General features: G+C 39.4%; 2 protein-coding genes across 3 annotated transcripts in view; one reads left to right on the forward strand and one right to left on the reverse strand.

Moving 5' to 3' along the window:
- LOC139757755 (ribosomal protein S6 kinase beta-1-like) overlaps window positions 1-25,571 on the forward strand; it is an 87,763-nt gene that overhangs the window by 22,216 nt on the left and 39,976 nt on the right. For both annotated transcript variants that reach the window (XM_071678524.1, XM_071678525.1), the window contains 3 exons: window positions 7,873-7,999; window positions 10,924-11,058; window positions 19,088-19,221. In XM_071678524.1, coding sequence (XP_071534625.1) covers window positions 7,873-7,999; window positions 10,924-11,058; window positions 19,088-19,221 — 396 coding nt within the window. The remainder of the gene's footprint in view (window positions 1-7,872; window positions 8,000-10,923; window positions 11,059-19,087; window positions 19,222-25,571) is intronic.
- Window positions 6,153-25,571, reverse strand: part of LOC139757756 (retinol dehydrogenase 12-like) — a 146,758-nt gene continuing 127,339 nt past the window's right edge. The window contains exon 10 of the mRNA XM_071678529.1: window positions 6,153-6,171. Coding sequence (XP_071534630.1) covers window position 6,171 — 1 coding nt within the window. The 3' untranslated portion in view covers window positions 6,153-6,170. The remainder of the gene's footprint in view (window positions 6,172-25,571) is intronic.

The following is a 25,571-nucleotide window of genomic DNA, read 5'->3' on the forward strand; positions in this document are numbered from 1 at the left end:
TTGAAAGAAAGAATATATATATATATATATATATATATATATATATATATATATATATATATATATATATATAGAAGAGGGTGTTTTGAAATGGTTTGGTCACATGGAGAGAATGATTCAGGAAAGATTGACCAAGAGAATATATGTCAGAGGTGGAGGGAACGAGGAGAAGTGGGAGACCAAATTGGAGGTGGAAAGATGGAGTGAAAAAGATTTTGAGTGATCGGGGCCTGAACATGCAGGAGGGTGAAAGGCGTGCAAGGAATAGAGTGAATTGGAGCGATGTGGTTTACCGGGGTTGACGTGCTGTCAGTGGATTGAATCAAGGCATGTGAAGCGTCTGGGGTAAACCATGGAAAGCTGTGTAGGTATGTATATTTGCATGTGTGGACGTGTATATGTACATGTGTATGGGGGGGTTGGGCCATTTCTTTCGTCTGTTTCCTTGCGCTACCTCGCAAACGCGGGAGACAGCGACAAAGTATAAAAAAAAGAAAAAAAATTACATTTTTGCTGTACGAGTTAGTATTCTCTCTTTCCACTCATTCTTCATCACTCCCAGGACCTTTGCCCTCTCTCCCACACTGTGACTCACTTCCTCTTCCATGGTTCCATTTGCTGCTAAGTCCACTCCCAGATATCTGAAACACTTCACTTTGTGTGATTTTTCTCTATTCAAACTTACATCCCAACTAACAAGTTAGTTGAAATATATATGTTTTGGCTTTAGGTGAAACAGAGCTCAAGGATAAAGGGGAAGAGTGGTTTAGGAATGTCTTGGGAGTAAAACCAGGGGTTGGTGAGAGGACAAGAGCAAAGGAATGAGTAGCACTCCTCCTGAAGCAGGAGGTGCGGAAGTATGTGATAGAGTGTAAGAAAGTAAAGTCTAAATTGATATGGGTAAAACTGAAAGTGGGTGGAGAGAGATGGGTAATTATTGGTGCCTATGCACCTGGTCATGAGAAGAAAGATCATGAGAGGCAAGTGTTTTGGGAGCAGCTAAGTGAGTGTGTTAGCAGCTTTGATGCACGAGACCAGAGTATAGTGATGGGTGATTTGAATGCAAAGGTGAGTAATGTGGCAGTTGAGGGTATAATTGGTGTACATAGGGTGTTCATTGTTGTAAATGGAAATGGTGAAGAGCTTGTAGATTTTTGTGCTGAAAAAGGACTGGTGACTGGAAATACCAGGTTTGAAAAGAGATATACATAAGTATATGTATGTGAGTAGGAGAGATGGCCAGAGGATGCTATTGGATTATGTGTTAACTGATAGACATGTAAAAGAGAGACTTTTGGATGTCAATGTGCTGAGAGGGGCAGCTAGAGGGATGTCTGATCACTATCTTGTGGAAGCACGGGGGAAGATTTGTGGGGGTTTTCAGAAAAGAAGAGAGAATGTTGGTGAGAAGAGATTGGTGAGAGTCAGTGAGACCTGTGTGAGGAAGTACCAGTAGAGATTGATTGCAGAATGGCAAAAAGTGAGAGCAAATGATGTAAGGGAAGTGGGGGAGGAATGGGATGTATGTAGGGAAGCAGTGATGGCTTGTGCAGTAGATGCATGTGACATGAGAAAGGTGGGAGGTGGGTAGATTAGAAAGGGTGGTGAGTGGTGGGATGAAGAAGTAAGATTGTTAGTGAAAGAGAAGAGAGAGGCATTTGGATTATTGTTGCAAGGAAGTAGTGCAAATGACTGGGAGATGTATAAAAGAAAGGTGCAAGAGATGAAAATGTGGGCAAATGAGAATTGGGGGTGAGATAGTATCATTAAATTTTAGGGAGAATAAAAAAATGTTTTGGAAGGAGGTAAATAAAGTATGTAAGACAAGAGAACAAATGGGAACATCAGTGAAGGGAGCAAATGATGAGGAATAACAAGTTGTGATGAGGTGAGAAGAAGATGGAGTGAGTATTTTGAAGGTTTGTTGGATGTGTTTGATGATAAAGTAGCTGATGTAGGGTGTTTTGGTCAGGGTGGTGTGCAAGGTGAGAGGGTTAGGGAGAATGTTTTGGTGGACAGAGAAGAGGTAGTGAAAGTTTTGTGGAAGATGAAATCCTGCAAGGTGGCGGGTTTGAATGGTATTGCAGTGGAATTTATTAGAAAAGGCTTTGAATGTGTTGTTGATTGGTTGGTAAGGATATTCATTGTATTTCTGGATCATGGTGAGGTGCCTGAGGATTGGCGGGATGCATGCATAGTGCCAATGGACAAAGGCAAAGGGGTTAAAGGTGAGTGTTCAAATTACAGGGGCATAAGTTTGTTGAGTATTCTTGGGAAATTATATGGAAGGGTAATGATTGAGAGGGTAAAGGCATGTACAGATCATCAGATTGAGAAGAGCAGTGTGGTTTCAGAAGTGGTAGAGGATGTGTGGATCAGGTGTTTGCTATGAAGAATGTATGTGAGAAATACTAAGAAAAACAAATGGATTTGCATGTAGCATTTATGGATCTGGAGAAGGCGTATAATAGGGTTGATAGAGATACTTTGTGGAAGATTTTAAGGTATATGGTGTGGCAGGTAAGTTGCTGGAAGCAGTGGAAAGTTTTTACCAAGGATTGTAAAGTTGATTGGTTCCCATTGAATGTTGGTTTGCGGCAGGGGTGCGTGATGTCTCCATGGTTTTTTGATGTGTTTATGGATGGGGTTGTTAGGGAGGTGAATGCAAGAGTTTTGGAGAGAGGGGCAAGTATGCAGTCTGTTGTGGATGAGAGGGTTTGGGAAGTGAGTCAGTTGTTCGCTGATGATACAGCGCTGGTGGCTGATTCGTTGATTGGGAGGTAAGTTTGAATGGAGAAAAGCTGGAGGAAGTGAAGTGTTTGAGATATCTGGGAGTGTATTTAGCAGCAGATGGAACTATGGAAGTAGAAGTGAGTCACAGGGTGGGGGAGGGGGCAAAGGTTCTGGGAAGGTTGAAGAATGTGTGGAAGGTGAGAACATTACCTCGGAAAGCAAAAATTGGTATGTTTGAAAGAGTAGTGGTTCCAACAATGTTATATGGTTGTGAGGCATGGGCTATAGATAGGTTTGTGCAGGGAAGGGTGGAAGTGTTGGAAATGAAATGTTTAAGGATGTTATGTGATGTGAGGTGGTTTGATCAAGTAAGTAATGAAAGGGTAAGGGAGATGTGTGGTAATAAAAAGAGTGTGGTTGAGAGAGCAGAAGAGGGTGTTTTGAAATGGTTTGGTCACATGGAGAGAATGAGTGAGGAAAGATTGACCAAGAGGATATATGTGTCAGAGGTGGAGGGAATGAGAAGTGGGAGACCAAATTGGAGGTGGAAAGATGGAGTGAAAAAGATTTTGAGTGATCAGGGCCTGAACATGCAGGAGGGTGAAAGGTGTGCAAGGAATAGAGTGAATTGGAACAATGTGGTATACTGGGGTGGACGTGCTGTCAGTGGTTTGAATCAGTGTATGTGAAGCGTTTGGGGAAAGGGAGCTGTGGTTTTCGGTACATTGCACATGGCAGGCAGAGACTGAGTGTGAACGAATGTGGCCTTATCAGCTTCCATGGTTGCATTTGCTGCCATTTCCCCTTCCAGGTATGGAAAATGCTTCACTTCCTTCATTTATTCTACATTCAAAATTCAACTGACCTGTTAAAACTGAAAGCCTTTCTATGGGGAGGATACAGAGTTATCTTCAAGAATACCATGGAACACACCAAAAATAAATCATACAGAAGTATATGAAAGCCCAGCCTGGAAGCTAGAATGATTATTCAGTGTACTGCTTGGAGAATTAAGAAGCATCCATGGAACAATTATAGAAACAAAAGAAAACTTGACATAATTGAAATCAATCCTAGATGAACTAAGAATTGGTAATTGTATGGTGGGTTGGGACTTTGAATGGAGAAAAATTGGAGGAATTGAAGTGTTTTAGATACCTTGGAATGGACATAGCAGCGAGTGGAACCTTGTAAGCAGAAGGGATTCATAAGGAAGGGGAGGGTTTCTGGGAGCACTGAAGAATGTATGAAAAGAAAGAATGTTGTCTGGGAGGGTAAAAATGGGTATGTTTGAAGGAATAGTAATCCCAACAATATTGTATGGATGCAAAGCATTTCTCAGGTAAGGCTGTGTGAAGGAAGTTAGATTTGTTAGGGGAGCAGAGGAGGGTGTGCTGAAATAGAGAGAATGAGTGAAATGTTGAGGGAGCAGAAGAGTGTGCTAAAAAGGGGAGAATGAGCGAAGAAATGTTGACAAAGAGGATATATGTGTCAGAAGTGAAGGGTACAAGGAAAACAAAGATACCAAATTGGAAATTGGAGGATAGAGTGAAAAAACATTTTGAGGGATTGGGGGCCTGAACATGAAGGAGGGTGAAAGGTGTGCTCAGGATAGTGTGAATTGGAACAGTGTGATTTACAGGGGTCTATGTTCTGTCAGTGGACTGAACCAGAGAATGCAAAGCATTTGGGTAAACCTTGAGAAGGTCCATGGGACCTGGTTGTGGATAGGGAGCTGTGGTTTTGATGCTTTACACGTGACAAGTGGAGAACAGATGTGAGCAGATGTGGCCTTTCTTCATCTGTTCGTGGTGCTACTTTGTTAATGCAGGAAACTGCAAACAAGTATTAAAAAAAATATGTAGACTGAATGACTTATTTATAAATTCCTTGAATTTATGAAGTGCCAACTATAAAACCAGCAGTATTGGGCCATAGCCTGAACTGAGTTCATATGAGAATAGGTTGTACCTCAGGTCCTGGTGAGTTAGGTGCAACTTTGTTCCTCAGGCAGTGGTGGTTTGGGCCAGGAGCCTTGCCCCTTTTACTCATGTATCTTCATGTAACATTCTTTGTTATTCACCTGGATGATTACATGGAAAAGAGATGAAAGCTTCTGAAGATGTTCTATTTTTTCAGTGAGTTATGAAGATTTTGCCTACTCATGTTACCATTGTTGATCAACATTGATTAATTGCATGACTATCTTTCCTTTTTCATGCTTCTTAGTTATTACTTTTATTTATTTGCATGTCACTTGAGATGTATTGTTCTTGCATTTATATGATTTATTGCTGTTTTTTCAAGAAAAAGGTAATTTTATTTACTCATTACTTGTCCCTAGATTCATGTTTGTGTGTATACCACACATATTTTAAACTTTTCGTGCTTTATGTTATATTATTGTTTAACAAATGATAGTATAGATATTATAAAAAACATAACCAGTATAAATCTTTATACTTTATTGGTAGAAATAATGCATTTTACCGAAACTTGCTGTTGCGCCATCGCAAACTTTTGGCCATTAAATGAAATTCTCTTGCCATTGTGTGATGTGGCCTTTGCTAGCCTTGAAACCTGGACCATTTGCCTCAGCCTTCATCAGGTATGTTTTCATTGGAATTTTTTTCCAGTAAAGTTTGGTTACATCAAAGTTCCATACCTTATCTGATGTTTAACATTTCAACTGTAATTTTCTAGAGTTCCACTTTCATGTGCTCTGTAGCCTCTACATCAGCTGTTGCAGGCTCACCTAAGAGAATCATATTTTTCTGGCTGGCACATCAAGTAAAATCATGAATTCAGCCCTGGCTAGCGTTCAGTTTACATTAACTGATTGGCGTGCCTTCTGTCTTCATTAACTGCTCTTAACTGCTCTTGAATCTCATTGACTTTAATTTTGATAATTTGACCAGTCATAGGAAAGTGTTGCACCCACTTTTTTTGCACCCAGAATTTCAGGGCATAATCTTCTTATATGTTGGTATCCTGAGATGCAATGCTATCTTTGAAATAGATGACTGAGAAAAGGCTTTCCTGATAGATTTACTTTTCTTCATTATGCTGCAGATGTTGCTTTCATAAATGCCATAGCAGCAGTGTGGATGTCGCTTTCATTAATGCCATAGCAGCAGGCGACTGCTAAAGTGCTAGATGGATGCCTGAATTCATTTAGTATCTTGAATTTTTCTTCTAAGTTAAAAGTCTTCTTCACCCTCTTGGCAGGCTTGGCAAGTTCATTTGTAGTAGGACTTGTTGGTTGCTTAGGCATTGTATTGGCTAGTTCAGGTGGGCAGATGTGTAGAAATATGCAAGTGGCAAATGATGCCTTCTCACTCTGAATGCTAGAACTGATGCAGTGGGCAAATTGACATGTGCAGCATTAGCACCCTATTGTGCATGTCCATTTGGGCTTGCATTGTATCCCAGTGGCTCCTGTTTTGAAAAAAAAAAGAAAAAAGGGAGTAAAAAAGGTGTATGTACTATATCCCACCACTGCTATATAGTTTATATTCGTAATTTTTTCAGGTAAGAAGGATCCTTTGAATGGTATGAGAAAAAGATAATAGGACTCTTCTTTTAAAGTTACTGGAAATGCAGCACTTGGTGTACACTAGATATCTAGAGTAGCTGCGGGAAATGAGCTATGCAGACCAATTGGAGTTGCCAGTATAGAACAGCTTGAGTGTGACATGAATAGTAGTCAGGTTGTAGGATTTATAAAAAAAAAAAAGGGGGGGGGGTAGGAGAGAAGATCGAAGGAAGAATCATAGATGGGTGCTTTTATTACAGTGTTCTGAAGGAGAGGTCTTGCCAAGGACATTTCATGATACTAGGTCATTACCGTGTTTTGGAATGCTATACAAAACTTAATTACTGTACTTTGTGTTTAGTCATTCCAGACACATTGAGAGAATACCATGTAGGATGGATCGTATTGAACCCCACCTGGGAAAGCAAAATTCATTTAGAATGGGTGAGCAATATTTTTACTAGTCCAGATGTGGAAGGACTTCCACTCAGTTCCACTATGCAATGACTCACCTGCTAGTGATCCACTTATTCACTGTTTATGGAAAAGTGAATTAGTGTGATATTAGGATGTAGGAGTATATGAATTGTGAAAAGGTGGGTTGTTAACTTGAAAGAGTGTTTGAGTTGTGCAAGGTAAGGGCTACATGGAGAAAATTCGCATTCCTGACTGTGATGTATTCACGGGCTGCCCAGGATTGAGTGCATAGATTTGAATCCTGGTTGTGGCAGTTGGTCTGCAGTCAGTCCAACAGTTCGACCTAGAGGTTGGTTGATAAAATGGATACTTGGCTCTCATTAGGGTATATTTTTATAGCATTAATGAGATGGCTTTGATTAGGGCCTTAGTTGCCCATGTCGCTCAAGTAACTTAAAAAAAGATAATTTTTTAGAATCACTGGAGACATTTATTTGGGTTTGACAAATATATAGATGCAGTATATACATAATCTAGCTTTCAAAACTGTATTCATGGACAGCACAATAGCGCTTTATTACCCTAAGTTTGTGATGTTAAAATGATTAAGGTTGAGTTTTATGTACCTATTCTTTTGAACTCAAATAGAATGATCCTTTTCTGTACCTTTATTGATTTAACCAAAATGTTGTAAGCAAAACATGATTTTTGTTATATATGAGTTTAGATAAAGAATGTCAACAGTATTGTTGAATATATATATATATATATATATATATATATATATATATATATATATATATATATATTATTGCTTACATTTTACTGAGTATTTTGCATTTTACTTATCATTTATATATGTGTATTTACATACATATTGAAGATGGTAACACTCCCCATGCTCCAGCAACTCTTGTGCACATAGGAATATTGTTAATACTGGTGAGTATGTAAGTGGCGTTGTGTGTGCTGTGGATTTATCTAATGTATTTTTATTTATCTGTAATTCTGGTCATTTGTTTATAGATATGCATATTTACATATTTACGCATTTCATTGCGTTTCATTACTGGACTGTGCACCAAGACACAGCCCTGATAAACTAAACCTCGTGTAACCAAACACTTGTGAGAATAAATCCTTTTAGATTAGTGAGACTCTATTGTATGATTTTTTTCTTATTGCAGTTCTGAGGGCATTGAGACATTACAGCTATCAGATAGCACAGTCAACCCTGGGATGGAGAAGGTGCGTCCTTCTGACTTTCAGCTCCTGAAGGTTTTAGGCAAAGGTGGCTATGGCAAAGTTTTCCAGGTATGGCAACACCACATTTTGTTAGTTATTTAATGGTATTACTTGTAGTTTTCCTCACTTTTTTGTGCTAATTTTAAGTTCCAAATGCCTCTTACCATAAACCTTAAACCACATTTTATGCTCTTCTTGATATGCTCCACATGCTTAGTATCAGTCATTTTCATTATTGAATGACCTGTTCTAATCCCAGTACATGGTCTTTTGTGAACTTATTCCTCATTCCTATGAATTCTTTACTTACATGTCCCTTGTGGGAAATTCCTCTCTGCTATTGGCACTTTTCCAAAGTCTTTTTCAGAATAGACATTTTATCAATATTCATGTAATCTGTACTTTTTGCCCCCTATACTGGGCTAATTTGTGCTGAGGCTTTTCTTTAATGTGTGCCATTGATTGGGGTTTGGATGATTTCAGTCAGATGTAAAGGGGTTTAGAGTGAGTCAGCAGATGGTGTCATCATTGGAGTGAGGTAATCTTTGGGCTAAGGAAATATGGATGGCAGATACTTACCCAAGTAGGAAGTGTCACCAGCTTGGAAGGAGGATTGTGTAAAGACAGGCTTGAAACCCCTACCTTTGCTCTGCACTGAGGCCAACATCTTGAGACTTCCACAACTTGGGTCCAAGGTTCTTTCACAGTGGTGTGTAATTTCATAAGATAGCATGGGATAGAATTGAGTAGGTCTGAAAGTGATGACAACTACCTATTCATTCTCCACCCTTTTTCATGTATAAGTGGTATCCTCATATGTCCTTTACCTGTGTGTCTGCTGGTCATTTAGTGGTCTAGGGTCCCACAAAGACTTGATATGGTCCTTATGTTATAGTTTTAAGTGTTTATGAGAGTTTTTGGTGAGGGAACTATGATTGGCATCAGGGCATGTGTATGCTGTCTTTTATTTTTAAATGCATAGTGTGGTTAGAGGAGAGGTGGGCATGGGAAGCATGGTTTGAATTTGTAGAAAATGTTGAAATGCATTCAGGTGTATGGTACAAGTTTTTAGTGCATATGGGTGGTTTTCTGGAAGTGTGTTATTGGTGTTTTATTTGTATACCCCTGGCATACTGGGGGTGTGCATGTGGTTATGTTGTATCTTTGGGTTTATGAAAGGGGATTCACTTAGCTAAACTAAACATTGGTTATTGTGTACAGCAGTGGATGACTGGGGCCTTCCCAAGTGCTTTGAGGCAGGTTGTTCTGTGTTTGAACTGTTGTCGAGATTTAAGATTTGTGTGTAGTTTGTATCATCATTGTCTTGAAGTGTCTGACTGGTTTAATCTTAGTTGTTTGTGTTACTTTCCAGTTTTTTCATTTATGACAAGTTACTAAGCCCTATTTGGTATCCTGTGTAACCTCAGCATGTGAGATTTGGAGGCAATAAACATTGGAACGGGGTAGGTTAAGGTAGGCATTATCATGGCTCTGACCAGGTGTAATTTTTGGTTTTCTGGGAAGTGCCAGAATTCGTACAGCTTGGTAAGGAATATTTTTCCTTTGTAGATCTCCTGATGTTATGATTAGTTGTCAAACTTCATAATGATAATGTGTGGCCCTGGATTTTGCAGCTCTGTGATTATAACATTGGGTTTTATTCTTCTTGGTACTGCTATAGTGAATTTGTATATGTCCATATTGATTTGGGTTTTAGAGGTTGTTTTCTAGGTGTGTCCCTAATCAAAGATTTATGATTTCAAAAGGTTTCCCTGGGACTTGCAGGAGAGAAATAGTTCATCAGTTCTTTAGGTCTGCATCTGGTATTCTTGGTTTTGATATTGTTGTTATGATGGCCACTTTGAACCTTTAGGGAAAGTATCCCATGCTTAGCATAGAATTATAGATTTTGAGAAGTTACTATGTCCTTTTGGAGGTGGCATGCTGACCTGTCTCTTATCCGTTTTACTTTTTCTGGGGTTGAGTTCTTGTTTTTTTTTATGCCTCTTCAAAGTTCCTAGTCATTTGCCATTGAGAGCAGTTGTTAGGGGACAGTTGGGTTGAGAAAATGGTGTGGGATGGTTTTTTCCTTGTTCTGAGCCAGTTTGAATGGTAAAAATTGGAGGAAGTTAAGCATTTTAGATATCTTGGAGTGGAACCATGAAAGCAGAAGTGAGTCATTGGGTAGGGGAGGGGGCAAAGGTTCTGGGAGTGCTGAAGAATGTGTAGAAAGAGATAATGTTATTTGGGAGGGCAAAAATGGGTATGTTTGCAGGAATAGCAGTTCCAACAATATTGCATGGTTGTGAGGTAAGGGCTATAGATAGGGTTGTGCGGAGGGTGGATGTGTTGTAAATGAAATGTTTGAGGACATTATGTGATGTGAGGTGGTTTGATTGATTAAGTAATGAAAGGGTAAGAGAGGTGTGTGGCAATATAAAGAGTGTAGTTAGAGGGAAGAGATAATTTCATTTTCATCCACTCTTTGAAAAGTTCAAGAGAGCACCTTGTCTTATGCCCCTTTGATTTATTTATTTATTTATTTTGCTTTGTCGCTGTCTCCCGCATTAGCGAGGTAGCGCAAGGAAACAGACGAAAGAATGGCCCAACCCACCCACTTCTTAAGATGCAGGTTTTCCACTTCTATCAAAATGCCATACTTTTCTTACTCTATAGCTCTCTTTTTTTGTAATATTTTGAAGGCTTATCATCAGTGAGGACTTCTGTTTGTAACTGGTGCTCAAAATAGAGAAATGAGAGCATTTTGCATGGTTATAAAAAGAATTACTTAAATGAAGAAGAAAACAAAAGTTAGAGCAGTGAGAAAAAGAAATATTTTAAGATTTTGTTTTTAGAACTAGGATATGGCTTAGTTAAATTGACTTCATTGAAAGCATGTAAACATCCAAGAGAAAATTTAGTTATGTATATAATAATGTAATGACTGTTATTACCATCATACTGCCTATTTTGATTTTGAAGATATTTTTCAGGTCAGAAAAGTGACTGGTGGAAAAGGTGGTGGGAAGATATTTGCAATGAAGGTCTTGAAGAAAGCAACAATTGTACGAAACCAGAAGGATACAGCACACACTAAAGCTGAAAGAAACATTCTTGAGGCTGTCAAGGTGAGACTTATGTAGCTTGAATTAGTTTTGATGTAGAAAGGGCCATTGCATTTTATTGTAACATACAGGAATGTATTTCCTTAAAGAATGTTATTGCAAGTAATCAACTGACAGTTTTTTATGTTGCTGATGTGGCATGGGCAAGAGAAAGCTCTAATCAAGGCTACTTTATTAATGCTACTTATGTATTCACTACTGTTGTGATATTTCATGCAAGAGGACCAAATAAATCCTGCAAATCTCAGTTGTGAGAGGTTCAGTTCATTGTTTTCAACATGAATACAGGGTTAGGGACTGGAAGCCCCAAATAATACTTCAGTTATCGTTTATAATGTTTCTTTGAAACAAAAATCTTAAATGTGTACAGTATGTGCATACAGTCAGGAAAGACAAAAATAATGATTTATGTATTCAGAAAAATAATGGAGAAAATTGATGGTATAGCTGGAATTGCCATATATCAAGATTGGTTATATCAACTTGGGTTCCAACCTTTTAACTTATAATCGGTGAATGATTTGGTAAATTGCATTTTTAGATATGTGTCTACACATTTCTTTTCAAAAGGTTCTTACCTCATGCATGAATTGATAATTATGTACAGTTTCAGAAAAAGGAGAAAATGGATGAAAGAGATGGAAGTCTCGCCTGCTCATGATCGTGTTTGTTTCAAAACATTCAACATATAATCAATAGAGTGATGCAGTAAATTGTATTTTCCAATGTTTTTAACACAGTTTTCTTAAGAGGACCTACTGAGGAGAATTGTGAAGCAAAAATGTATGAAAAATGCAATTTACCATATTTTACAGATTATAAGTTTTGAGACCAAAGTTGGCTGGAGCTTGGGAAGAATTTTGTGATCTGATCACAGAAAAACCCTGACAATAGCCAGCTTTAAACTAGAATGATGTACCTTCTGTATTTAAATGTGTTAGAAGAATGATGTTTGACAGATAGAAGAATGATGTTTGACAACAAGAAAAGATTCATGGCCATTCAAAAAAGAACTCACCCTTAGATTCTCACTAAGTTGATCTCTCACACACCTAGGTCATCTTAAATACCAAAATAATGAAGTAAAATGGGGTTTTGGTGTCATTGTGTTACATGTGGCAGGTAGAGAATGGATGTAAACAAATACGTCCATTCATCATCTGTCCCTGGTGCTACCTGGCTAATTTGGGAAACAGCAGACAAGCATGAAGAAAATAAGGTGAAGCAGAGTGAAAAAAAAATTTCTCTTATGAGATGAAAGAACATCATATAAGAATAATAAAACAGTCAAGAAGCAAGTAATATACACTTTATCTTTAAAATACATTTCATTTTTTCCTGTGGCGAAATAAAGAACTTGTAGTGGAAGTGTACTCTCATCAAAAGTGTATTGATGAAATGTCTTAAAAGTGCAGTCCTCTTACAGGTTTCTTTATTTCTTTCTGGATAAACTGAGGATTATATCACTTTTTTCTTTGTTGTTTTATTAATCCTAAGTGATATACTCTCATTGCATTAGAGAGAAATAGTTTTTTCACTTTTTTCACATTTAAGATGATGATGATGTTTGGAAAACTAGTCTGGTGAGAGCAGTAGGGTGAAATAATTGTCTTTTTTTGATTTTTGCTGTGATTTTCCTCTTGCTTTTGTAAAACAATGTGTTTTGCTGGCTTATTTGAACACAAATTAAGGAACTTTGGAAGGCATACATTGTGTTTGATGTTTTTAGGATGCTTACAGGACTATGTCATACTGTTGCATTTATGGATCTGGAGATGGCATATGATAGGGTTGATAGAGATGATTTTAGGAAGGTCTTAAGAGTATATAATGTGGGAGGTAAGTTACTAGAAGCAGATCTGAAAAGCTTTTACCAAGGATGTAAGGCATAAGTATGGGTAGGAAAAGAGGAGAGTGATTGGTTCCAGTGAATGTCTGTCTGCGGTAGGGGTGTGTGATGTTCCCATGATTGTTTAATTTATTTATGGATGGGGTAGTATATCATCCCTAGGGATAGGGGAGAAAGAATACTTCCCACATATTCCTTGTGTGTTGTAGAAGGTGACTAAAAGGGGAGGGAATGGGGGGGGGCTGGAAATCTTCCCCTCCTGTTCATAATTTTCCAAAAGAAGGAACATAGAGGTGGGCCAAGTCAGGATATTTTCTCAAAGGCTCAGTCTTTTGTTATTAACGCTACCTCGCTGATGTGAGAAATGGCGAATTGTATGAAAAAAATATATATGTATATAATGTATATATGTGCATGAGTGGATGTGGCGTCTCTATGTCTGTTTCATGGCACTACCTCACTGGCGTGGGAAAGTGCGATCAGGTATGGATAGAAGGAGGTTGCTTGTGAGAACATCTTTAGACATTTGCACATAAGAGAGAATTCAGATACTAGAAGAGGCACTAGACAGATGGTGATCAACAGAAGAGAGGTTACTAGAAAGACCATGAATGTTGTTAAAGTGAATAGATAAGGTGACAAGTTTGTCAGAGAGGGAAAGGTTGTAGGAGGGGCTAGTACTACTGCTGTTTGAGCCAACCCTCTTGTTGACAGTGGGGTCAGATGGGAACCTGGAGATTTTTAGCTCTCCATGATGTGGGACCTGGGACTTATGGGTTTGTTGGATCATATCATGATTATTCAAAAATGATTGTGTAGATAGGAGATGGCAAAATGATTGTGCAGATAGGAGATGGCAAAAGAAGATATATGAAGAAAATAAGTTAAGTTTAACTAGGTGTATGGGGCTTGTAACAAGATGGCAGGACTAGCATGGTAGTCCTATTTTGATGAGACAGAAAGTAAGACCAGCAGTCCTAACATGGAGGGTGTAAGATGTTTCGTAGCACCACTTAACACTCCTCAGTCAAGGTAATTGTACCACCATGGGTGGTTACTGTCACCAGCCTTCTACCTATGCAGATATGCCTTTGATTTGTGGCTACTTTACACTTTTTTTGTGTTTGCCTTGCATGGCATAGTAGACACTCAGTGTCTGTTATCACCTGTCCATTCATCCATTATCAGAAGTCACACATTAACTTTCAACTAAAACAACTTGAAAAATGTAAATCAGATACTTTTGAAACTACATACAGTTCTTTCCCAGCATCTAGATAATTGAATGGCATGGGACCCTTAACATTAGTTTTGATTTTGTTTGTGCTGGATTCCATACAAAAAGGCTTGATGTGGAAATTAACCTGACTCATAACTTGCAGAAAATGATACCGGTGGCATAGAAAGTAATATTTTTATCCTTTGCCAAGCAGTATTTCCACCCAATTTTATTTCACCTCCAATTTCTGTGCTGTGCTATAGGAAAAACCAGTTGTTGCATGGAACATTTTTCGTGTTCATTTTTTTTTGTCACGTGCATAGCATTACATACACTATGCGGTCACTTGGACAGTTGTCATTATCTGTCCATTGTCTGGAAATGCACTTTAACATGCATGTTATCCATTGTAATGAATTGAAAAGTCTAAATCACACTTGGTGATACATGATTAGTCTTTAGCAATTAAAGAATTGAGAGGCCTAAGACCCATAACTGTAGTTTGGATTTTGTCTATGTCAGACTATGTTTTGTATCTCTGATGCCCATTCCCTTTTGAAACTCCCTGTAAGGGGTTGGTCATGGCAAAAGAGTCTCCATAACTGCTGAACTCCATTGCTGTTTCTTACCCTTTAGTGTCTCACCCTTAACATGCCACTAGTAGAGGGCAACTCTAGCACTGTGTTATCAGAGGATCCTCCCTAATGTTCTTACCAACTACTTCTACCAAATGTGTCTACTTAATGTTCCTGCCTAATGCTCCAACCTATTACTACCTAATGCTCCTGGTAATGCTCCTACCTACAACTTTTACCTAATGCTCCTTTCTAACATTCTTATGTACTGCTTTTATCTATTGCTCCCTACTATTTTGCCAAATGGCAGACTGATTCTATTTTGAATATTGGTTGTGTTTTGATGTCACTATTTACTGAAGAAACTGTATGTTTCACATGAGTACAGTTTTTAGGTATATTGTATGTATTATATTTTATATATATATTTTTTTTTATTATTTTTTTTATTTTGCTTTGTCGCTGTCTCCTGGGTTAGCAAGGTAGCGCAAGGAAACAGATGAAAGAATGGCCCAACCCACCCACATACAAATGTATATACATACACGTCCACACACACAATATACATACCTATACATCTCAATGTACACATTTATATACACACACAGACATATACATATATACACATGTACATAATTCATACTTTCTGCCTTTATTTATTCCCATCGCCACCTCGCCACACATGGAATAACATCCCCCTCCCCCCTCATGTGCGCGAGGTAGCGCTAGGAAAAGACAACAAAGGCCCCATTCATTCACACTCAGTCTCTAGCTGTCATGTAATAATGCACCGAAACCACAGCTCCCTTTCCACATCCAGGCCCCACAGACCTTTCTATGGTTTACCCCAGACGCTTCATGTGCCCTGGTTCAATCCATTGACAGCACGTCGACCTGGTATACCACATCGTTCCAATTCACTCTATTCCTTGCACGCCTTTCACCCTCCTGCATGTTCAGGCCCCAATCACTCAAAATCTTTTTCACTCCATCTTTCCACCTCCAATTTGGTCTCCCACTTCTCGCTCCCTCCACCTCTGACACATATATCCTCTTGGTCAATCTTTCCTCACTCATTCTCTCCATGTGACCAAACCATTTCAAAACACCCTCTTCTGCTCTCTCAACCACACTCTTTTTATTTCCACACATCTCTCGTACCCTTACATTACTTACTCGATCAGACCACCTCACACCACATATTGTCCTCAGATATCACATTTCCAGCACATCCACCCTCCTACGCACAACTCTATCCATAGCCCACGCCTTGCAACCATACAACATTGAACCACTATTCCTTCAAACATACCCATTTTTGCTTTCCGAGATAATGTTCTCGACTTCCAAACATCCTTCAAGGCTCCCAGAATTTTTGCCCCCTCTCCCACCCTATGATTCACTTCCGCTTCCATGGTTCCATCCAGCTGCCAGATCAACTCCCATATATCTAAAACACTTTACTTCCTTCAGTTTTTCTCCATTCAAACTTACCTCCCAATTGACTTGACCCTCAACCCTACTGTACCTAATAACCTTGCTCTTATTCACATTTACTCTTAACTTTCTTCTTTCACACACTTTACCAAACACAGTCACCAGCTTCTGCAGTTTCTCACATGAATCAGCCACCAGCGCTGTATCATCAGCGAACAACAACTGACTCACTTCCCAAGCTCTCTCATCCACAACAGACTGCATACTTGCCCCTCTTTCCAAAACTCTTGCATTCACCTCCCTAACAACCCCATCCATAAACAAATTAAACAACCATGGAGACATCACACACCCCTGCCGCCAACCTACATTCACTGAGAACCAATCACTCTCCTCTCTTCCTACACGTACACATGCCTTACATCCTCGATAAAAACTTTTCACTGCTTCTAACAACTTGCCTCCCACACCATATATTCTTAATACCTTCCACAGAGCATCTCTATCAACTCTATCATATGCCTTCTCCAGATCCATAAATGCTACATACAAATCCATTTGCTTTTCTAAGTATTTCTCACATACATTCTTCAAAGCAAACACCTGATCCACACATCCTCCACCACTTCTGAAACCACACTGCTCTTCCCCAATCTGATGCTCTGTGCATATAAAGAATGCTTCCCACGTATTCCCTGCGTGTCGTAGAAGGCGACTAAAAGGGAAGGGAGCGGGGGGCTGGAAATCCTCCCCTCTCGTTTTTTTTTAATTTTCCAAAAGAAGGAACAGAGAAGGGGGCCAGGTGAGGGTATTCCCTCAAAGGCCCAGTCCTCTGTTCTTAACGCTACCTCGCTATCGCGGGAAATGGCGAATAGTATGAAAAAAAAATATATTTTTTTTTTTTATACTGTCGCTGTCTCCCGCGTTTGCGAGGTAGCGCAAGGAAACAGACGAAAGAAATGGCCCAACCCCCCCCCATACACATGTATATACATACGTCCACACACGCAAATATACATACCTACACAGCTTTCCATGGTTTACCCCAGACGCTTCACATGCCTTGATTCAATCCACTGACAGCACGTCAACCCCGGTATACCACATCGCTCCAATTCACTCTATTCCTTGCCCTCCTTTCACCCTCCTGCATGTTCAGGCCCCGATCACACAAAATCTTTTTCACTCCATCTTTCCACCTCCAATTTGGTCTCCCTCTTCTCCTTGCTCCCTCCACCTCCGACACATATATTCTCTTGGTCAATCTTTCCTCACTCATCCTCTCCATGTGCCCAAACCACTTCAAAACACCCTCTTCTGCTCTCTCAACCACGCTCTTTTTATTTCCACACATCTCTCTTACCCTTACGTTACTCACTCGATCAAACCACCTCACACCACACATTGTCCTCAAACATCTCATTTCCAGCACATCCATCCTCCTGCGCACAACTCTATCCATAGCCCACGCCTCGCAACCATACAACATTGTTGGAACCACTATTCCTTCAAACATACCCATTTTTGCTTTCCGAGATAATGTTCTCGACTTCCACACATTCTTCAAGGCCCCCAGAATTTTCGCCCCCTCCCCCACCCTATGATCCACTTCCGCTTCCATGGTTCCATCCACTGCCAGATCCACTCCCAGATATCTAAAAATATATATATATATATATATATATATATATATATATATATATATATATATATATATATATAAATGTGAATAAGAGCAAGGTTATTAGGTACAGTAGGGTTGAGGGTCAAGTCAATTGGGAGGTAAGTTTGAATGGAGAAAAACTGGAGGAAGTAAAGTGTTTTAGATATCTGGGAGTGGATCTGGCAGCGGATGTAATCATGGAAGCAGAAGTGGATCATAGGGTGGGGGAGGGGGCGAAAATTCTGGGAGCCTTGAAGAATGTGTGGAAGTCGAGAACATTATCTCGGAAAGCAAAAATGGGTATGTTTGAAGGAATAGTGGTTCCAACAATGTTGTATGGTTGCGAGGCGTGGGCTATGGATAGAGTTGTGCGCAGGAGGATGGATGTGCTGGAAATGAGATGTTTGAGGACAATGTTTGGTGTGAGGTGGTTTGATCGAGTAAGTAACGTAAGGGTAAGAGAGATGTGTGGAAATAAAAAGAGCGTGGTTGAGAGAGCAGAAGAGGGTGTTTTGAAATGGTTTGGGCACATGGAGAGAATGAGTGAGGAAAGATTGACCAAGAGGATATATGTGTCGGAGGTGGAGGGAACGAGGAGAAGTGGGAGACCAAATTGGAGGTGGAAAGATGGAGTGAAAAAGATTTTGTGTGATCGGGGCCTGAACATGCAGGAGGGTGAAAGGAGGGCAAGGAATAGAGTGAATTGGAGCGATGTGGTATACCGGGGTTGACGTGCTGTCAGTGGATTGAATCGGGGCATGTGAAGCGTCTGGGGTAAACCATGGAAAGCTGTGTAGGTATGTATATTTGCGTGTGTGGACGTATGTATATACATGTGTATGGGGGTGGGTTGGGCCATTTCTTTCGTCTGTTTCCTTGCGCTACCTCGCAAACACGGGAGACAGCAACAAAGCAAAAATATATATATATATATATATATATATATATATATATATATATATATATATTATTGCATACTTCACATTCTTTGTATTTGCTTGACATCCATATGCACAAAGTTGAGTTTAACTTACAATGGTGGTTGATTGTCATTTAGAAAAAGTGTGATAGGGAATTTCTGTGTGTTTGTTACACAGCACTCTTAAATTTGAGTTTTGCACCTGAGCCAAGCCAAAAAAATAAGGATTTCATTAGTATGCTTAAGTGTTTTAACAAGTCTCTCTGGAAATAGAAAAAAGAAAAATATTTAATTCCAGAACACATTTCTTTCACGTCACATTCTTTATCTTGTACTATATCAGCATTATGCCCTTTCCCTGACGAATCAGCATCCATTTATTGTGGATCTGGTGTATGCATTTCAAACTGGTGGAAAGCTGTACCTCATCCTGGAGTACCTATCTGGTGGAGAGCTCTTCATGCATTTGGAAAGAGAAGGAATCTTCATGGAGGATACTGCTTGGTGAGTTAACCAACCTTTGATGACTTATGATATAATATTCAAGTTGAAGAGCAAGAAGATATGTGACTGTGATGGTTAAGAATGAATATGAAATATTGTCGTAAGTTTTGGTGATACATTAGTGAATGTTTTAATAAGATTTTAAGGTTGTGGTGTTGCATGTAAGAGGATGATGCTGAAAGTGAATATGAGTAAAAATAATACTTTAGTTTTTGAAAGAGATGGGATGTCACAATATAATACTAGACTGAATAATGAAAAACTGTAAGATGTGCATGAGTTTATACATTTAAGAGTAAAGTCCAGCATGGATAGTAATTGGGAGAGCTGCATTTGAAAGGAGAGTCTTGTAAGGGAGAAAATTTAGGAGATGCATTAAAAGCTTTGATGAATGGAAAACATTTAAGTGTAGAATGTGCAAGAAGTTTGCATAGATTAGTACTTCACATATCTTTGTTATATGAATGTAAAAACAAAATATATATTGTTTAAGATAGGTTAAAGATAGTCACTTAAGACTTATATAGTACACCTGGCATGATGAGACAGAAAAAAGAATAATGTGGTCATAAGAAAGAAGAATTCACATGAATTAAAGTATGTTAGGATGATATTTATTTTATTTATTAATTTTGATGACTTATGATATAATATTCAAGTTGAAGAGCAAGAAGATATTTGACTGTGATGGTTAAGAATGAATATGAAATATTGTCGTAAGTTTTGGTGATACATTAGTGAATGTTTTAATACCTCATGTGTGTGAGGTAGCACTAGGAAAAGACGAAAAAGGCCCCATTCGTTCACACTCAGTCTCTAGCTGTCATGCAATAATGCCCGAAACCACACCTCCCTTTCCACATCCAGGCCCCACACAACTTTCCATGGTTTACCCCAGACACTTCACATGCCCTGATTCAATCCACTGACAGCACGTCAACCCCGGTATACCACATCGATCCAATTCACTCTATTCCTTGCCCTCCTTTCACCCTCTTGCATGTTCAGGCCCAGATCACACAAAATCTTTTTCACTCCATCTTTCCACCTCCAATTTGGTCTCCCACTTCTCCTCGCTCCCTCCACCTCCGACACATATATCCTCTTGGTCAATCTTTCCTCACTCATTCTCTCCATGTGCCCAAACCATTTCAAAACACCCTCTTCTGCTCTCTCAACCACGCTCTTTTTATTTCCACACATCTCTCTTACCCTTACATTACTTACTCGATCAAACCACCTCACACCACACATTGTCCTCAAACATCTCATTTCCAGCACATCCACCCTCCTGCGCACAACTCTATCCATAGCCCACGCCTCGCAACCATACAACATTGTTGGAACCACTATTCCTTCAAACATACCCATTTTTGCTTTCCGAGATAATGTTCTCGACTTCCAAACATTCTTCAAGGCTCCCAGGATTTTCGCCCCCTCCCCCACCCTATGTTAGGATGATATATTAAAGTAAGTAGAATATATGGCAACTTAACATGAAAAGTGAAAAAGTGAAAAGTATCTATATGAGTGTGAAGATTCATATATATTTATTTATTTATTTTGCTTTGTCGCTGTCTGCCGCATTAGCGAGGTAGCGCAAGGAAACAGATGAAAGAATGGCCCAACCCACCCACATACACATGTATATACATATATGTCCACACACGCAAAATATACATACCTATACATCTCAACGTATACATATGTATACACACACAGACATATGCATATATACACATGTACATAATTCATACTGTCTGCCTTTATTCATTCCCATCGCCACCTCGCCACACATGAAATAACAACCCCCTCCCCCCTCATGTGTGTGAGGTAGCGCTAGGAAAAGACAACAAAGGCCACATTCGTTCACACTCAGTCTCTAACTGTCATGTAATAATGCACCGAAACCACAGCTCCCTTTCCACATCTAGGCCCCACAGAACTTTCCATGGTTTACCCCAGATGCTTCACATGTCCTGGTTCAACCCATTGACAGCAGAAGATTCATGTTTTGTTTTAAATTAGGGTTAAAGGTATGAGTGATGTGAGTGTTATATATCTTTGATCCATTCCATGCAACTGGGAGAGACTTTGACGAAAGTGAGGATTTGAGGATGATAGTAGAATATGTAGAGCAGTGTACATTTACTCTGAAGAGTTTAGTTTTTTCTTTTATATGTGTTTGCTGTTTCCCATGTTTGGAGGTAAGGTAATGTCAGGGACTTGATGAAGTGGCTGCATTCACTCATTTCCATTCTCTAGCTGCCATGTGTATTGTACTGAAACCACAGCTCCCTATCCCCAACCAGGCTCCATAGAACTTTTTGTAGTTTCTCCCAGTCAGTTCAGTTCATATGTCCTGGTTTAGTCTGTTGACAGCATGTTTCCTTTGTGTTTCACATTGCTCCAGTTCACTCTGTCCAATGCATGCCTTTCACCCTCCTGCGTGTTCAGGCCCTGAGTACTCAAAATTTATTCGCTCCATTTTTCCATCTTTAGTTTGGTCTCCATTTTTCCATGACCTCTTGGTTTGTCAACTTCTCAATCATTTTCTCCACATGGCTAAACCATTTAAGGACACTTTAAGGTGTGCTTGTAGTTTCTAAGATTGCTGGATAAGAAATGAGAGGGAAGGATGCAGCACTTTTATCACAGAGAGAATAACAGCATGCAGATAATTAAGTAAGAAAATATATGTAAATCTCTGACAGAAGAGGTTGTGCATAATGTTCTCATGATGAAGTTAAGCCAAAAAAGATAGAACTGCTGAAGTGTATTGTAACATTGATTTATGAAGATGAAACCCTTACTGGGGAAAATAAATGATTGTGGGAGCTCTATATTTAGGCCCATGTCTTAGGACCCTCTTTAGGATAATGACAAAAGATTAAGAAACACTAAAGGTGTGACAAGAAAAATGTAAAGCAAGGTTGCTAACTTCAGAAGAGACAGAATTTGAAGAAATTGTCTTGAGTAGCTGCAATATTATGCATTTGGTGTAATTTGACCTCACAAAATTATACAGGTGAATTGCAGAACCAACATATGCATGAATGCCATTAAGACTGCCACTGATGGACTTGGTGGTTTGGATCAAACTGGTGAGTTAAAAGTCTTAGCATGTCAAACTACATTCTACTGGAAAGCCATTAGCAGCAAAAGTGCAGCCATAGGGAATGTCACACATTAACTATTTCCTTGAGAATTAAGCCGTTAAGAGCTGCCATTCCATTTCAGACACTGATACCAGATCTTCATCATTGGAGCAAGAGCCATCCTCAGCTCTGCTGTTGCATAGTTTGCTACTCATTTTTAGGCCCTTAGTTTCATGTTGAGTTCTTGCATGACTTTGTTCTCCAGGGGTAATATTTGTGATTAGAAGAGCCTGCTAAAAAGCTGTTTGAATGCTAACCCCTAAATTTCCCACTAAGTTATCCTTCCAAATCCTCAAAATTCACGTTTCAAGTTGTTTAAATATGTATTTAACATTACATTTCCAGATATTCAGATGACAGTGTATTTTGTTTACTGCTATCAGTGTAAGAATGTATAGAATTGTTTTTAGATGTTTCAGCATAATGGACTAAAAAGTGAGGGTGTGAGGCCTGAGTATGAAGGGAGTTGTCACTTTGCATCTTTTATTGTTTAATTTACCAAGATCGAAATATTGGTTACTAATTATTATCATGTTTCATTGTATGTAATAAATCTTTTATTGCTATGATCAGTGTCACCATTCATTGAAATTTTTTTCATAACAGCAAAACTATGAAAGTTTGTAAAATTGCTAGCTGTGCCAGTCAGCTGCATTGTTGTCAAGGTCAACTTTTGATACTGAAAGAGATAAAGTCACTGTCCACATGATCCGAAGACAGATCGTCCGATGAGTCAGCATAATATGCTGGATTTCTTGAATGTATCTTAAAGCTGCTTAATATCTTTCCTAGAAAACTCGCTCATATTTGGTCTCATTGGCGTGGCAGGAAGATGACTGCCACATCAGCCACCACCAAGGTTTGGTGCATGACCTTGAAATTGAGGCGTGAAACTTGATGCATGAATATCTGTTTAGAGACATTGCCCAGCTCATGTAAATCTTGACCTAGAGTTGTAAAGGGGTTAAGGGGAAAATACATGCCCCTTGTCAGCAGAAAAAATTTTCTTCAAATTTCTTTTTTGAATACCTATATCTAGTTAGGTAATTTATGCATTAGGAATACAGGTTTGGATAGAATACCTTTTACATAAGAGGATTCATCTAGATGATAGGTCTGTATCATTTTAGTCTCAAAGCTTTATAGAATCACAGAGTCTCATTTGTAGCAATAACAGGATCTCACATTATAACAAGTTGGTTCATATTTTACTTGAAATCTTATCTCATCACTTAACACTGAGTTTTGAATTTTTGAGGGTTAAAAAGCTAGTTGGGATAGGGGAGAAAGAATACTTCCCACGCATTCCCTGCGTGTTGTAGAAGGCGACTAAAGGGGATGGGAGTGGGTGGCCAGAAACCTCCACTCATTGTATTTTAACTTTCTAAAAGGGGAAACAGAAGGAGTCATGCAGGGAATGCTCATCTTCCTCGAAGGCTCAGATTGGGGTGTCTAAATGTGTGTGGATGTAACAGAGATGAGAAAAAAAGGAGAGATAGGTAGTATGTTTGAGGAAAGGAACCTGGATGTTTTGGCTCTGAGTGAAATGAAGCTCAGTGGTAAAGGGGAGAGTGGTTTGGGAATGTCTTGGGAGTAAAGTCAGGGGTTGGTGAGCAAGAGCAAACGAAGGAGTAGCACTATTCCTGAAGCAGGAGTTGAAGGAGTATGTGATAGAGTGTAAGAAAGTAAACTCTAGATTGATATGGGTAAAACTGAAAGTGGATGGAGAGAAATGAGTGATTGTTGGTGCCTATGCACCTGGTCATGAGAAGAAAGATCATGAGAGGCAAGTGTTTAGGGAGCAGCTGAGTGAGTGTGTTAGCAGCTTTGATGCATGAGGCCGGGTTATAGTGATGGGTGATTTGAATGCAAAGGTGAGTAATGTGGCAGTTGAGGGTATGATTGGTGTACATGGGGTGTTCAGTGTTGTAAATGGAAATGATGAAGAGCTTGTAGATTTGTGTGCTGAAAAAGAACTGGCGATTGGGAATACCTGGTTTGAAAATAGAGATATACATAAGTATACATATGCAAGTAGAAGAGATGGCCAGAGAGTGTTATTGGATTACGTGTTAATTGATAGGCATGTGAAAGAGAGACTTTTGGATGTTAATGTGCGGAGAGGTGCAACTGGAGGGATGTCTGATCATTATCTTGTGGAGGCGAAGGTGAAGATATGTAGAGGTTTTCAGAAAAGAAGAGAGAATGTTGGGGTGAAGAGAGTGGTTAGAGTAAGTGAGCTTGGAAAGGAGACTTGTGTGAGGAAGTACCAGGAGAGATTGAGTACAGAATGGAAAAAGGTGAGAGCAAAGGATGTAAGGGGAGTGGGGGAGGAATGGGATGTATTTAGGGAAGCAGTGATGGCTTGCACAAAAGATGCTTGTGGTATGGCAAAAGTGGGAGGTGGGCAGATTAGAAAGGGTAGTGAGTGGTGGGATGAAGAAGTAAGATTGTTAGTGAAAGAGAAGAGGGAAGTAGTGCGAATGACTGGGAAATGTATAAAAGAAAGAGGCAGGAGGTCAAGAGGAAGGTGCAAGTGGTGAAAAAGAGGGCAAATGAGAGTTGGAGTGAGAGAGTATCTTTAAATTTTAGGGAGAATAAGATGTTTTGGAAGGTGAATAAAATGCGTAAGAAAGAGAACAAATTGGAACATTGATGAAGGAGTCTAATGGGGAGGTAATAACAAGTAGTGGTGAAGTGAGAAGGAGATGGAGTGAGTATTTTGAAGGTTTGTTGAATTTGTTTGATGATAGAGTGGCAGATATAGGGTGTTTTGGTTGAGATGGTGTGAGAGGGTCAGGGAGAATGGTTTGGTGAACAGAGAAGAGGTAGGGAAAGCATTGCGGAAGATGAAAGTCAGCAAGGCGGTGGGATTGGATGGTATTGCTGTGAGATGTATTAAAAAAGGGGGTGACTGTGTTGTTGACTAGTCGGTAAGGATATTCATTGTATGTATGGTTCATGGTGAAGTGCCTGAGGATTGGCGAAATGCATGCATAGTGCCATTGTACAAAGGCAAAGGGGATAAAGGTGAGTGCTCAAATTGCAGAGGTATAAGTTTGTTAAGTATTCCTGGGAAATTGTATGGGAGGGTATTGATTGAGAGGGTAAAAGTATGTACAGAGCATCAGATTGGGGAAGAGCAGTAGGGTTTCAGAAGTAAGAGAGGGTGTGTGGATCATGTGTTTGCTT

The sequence above is a fragment of the Panulirus ornatus genome, chromosome 28, assembly GCF_036320965.1.
Source record: "Panulirus ornatus isolate Po-2019 chromosome 28, ASM3632096v1, whole genome shotgun sequence".
Classification (NCBI taxonomy): Eukaryota; Metazoa; Arthropoda; class Malacostraca; order Decapoda; family Palinuridae; genus Panulirus; species Panulirus ornatus.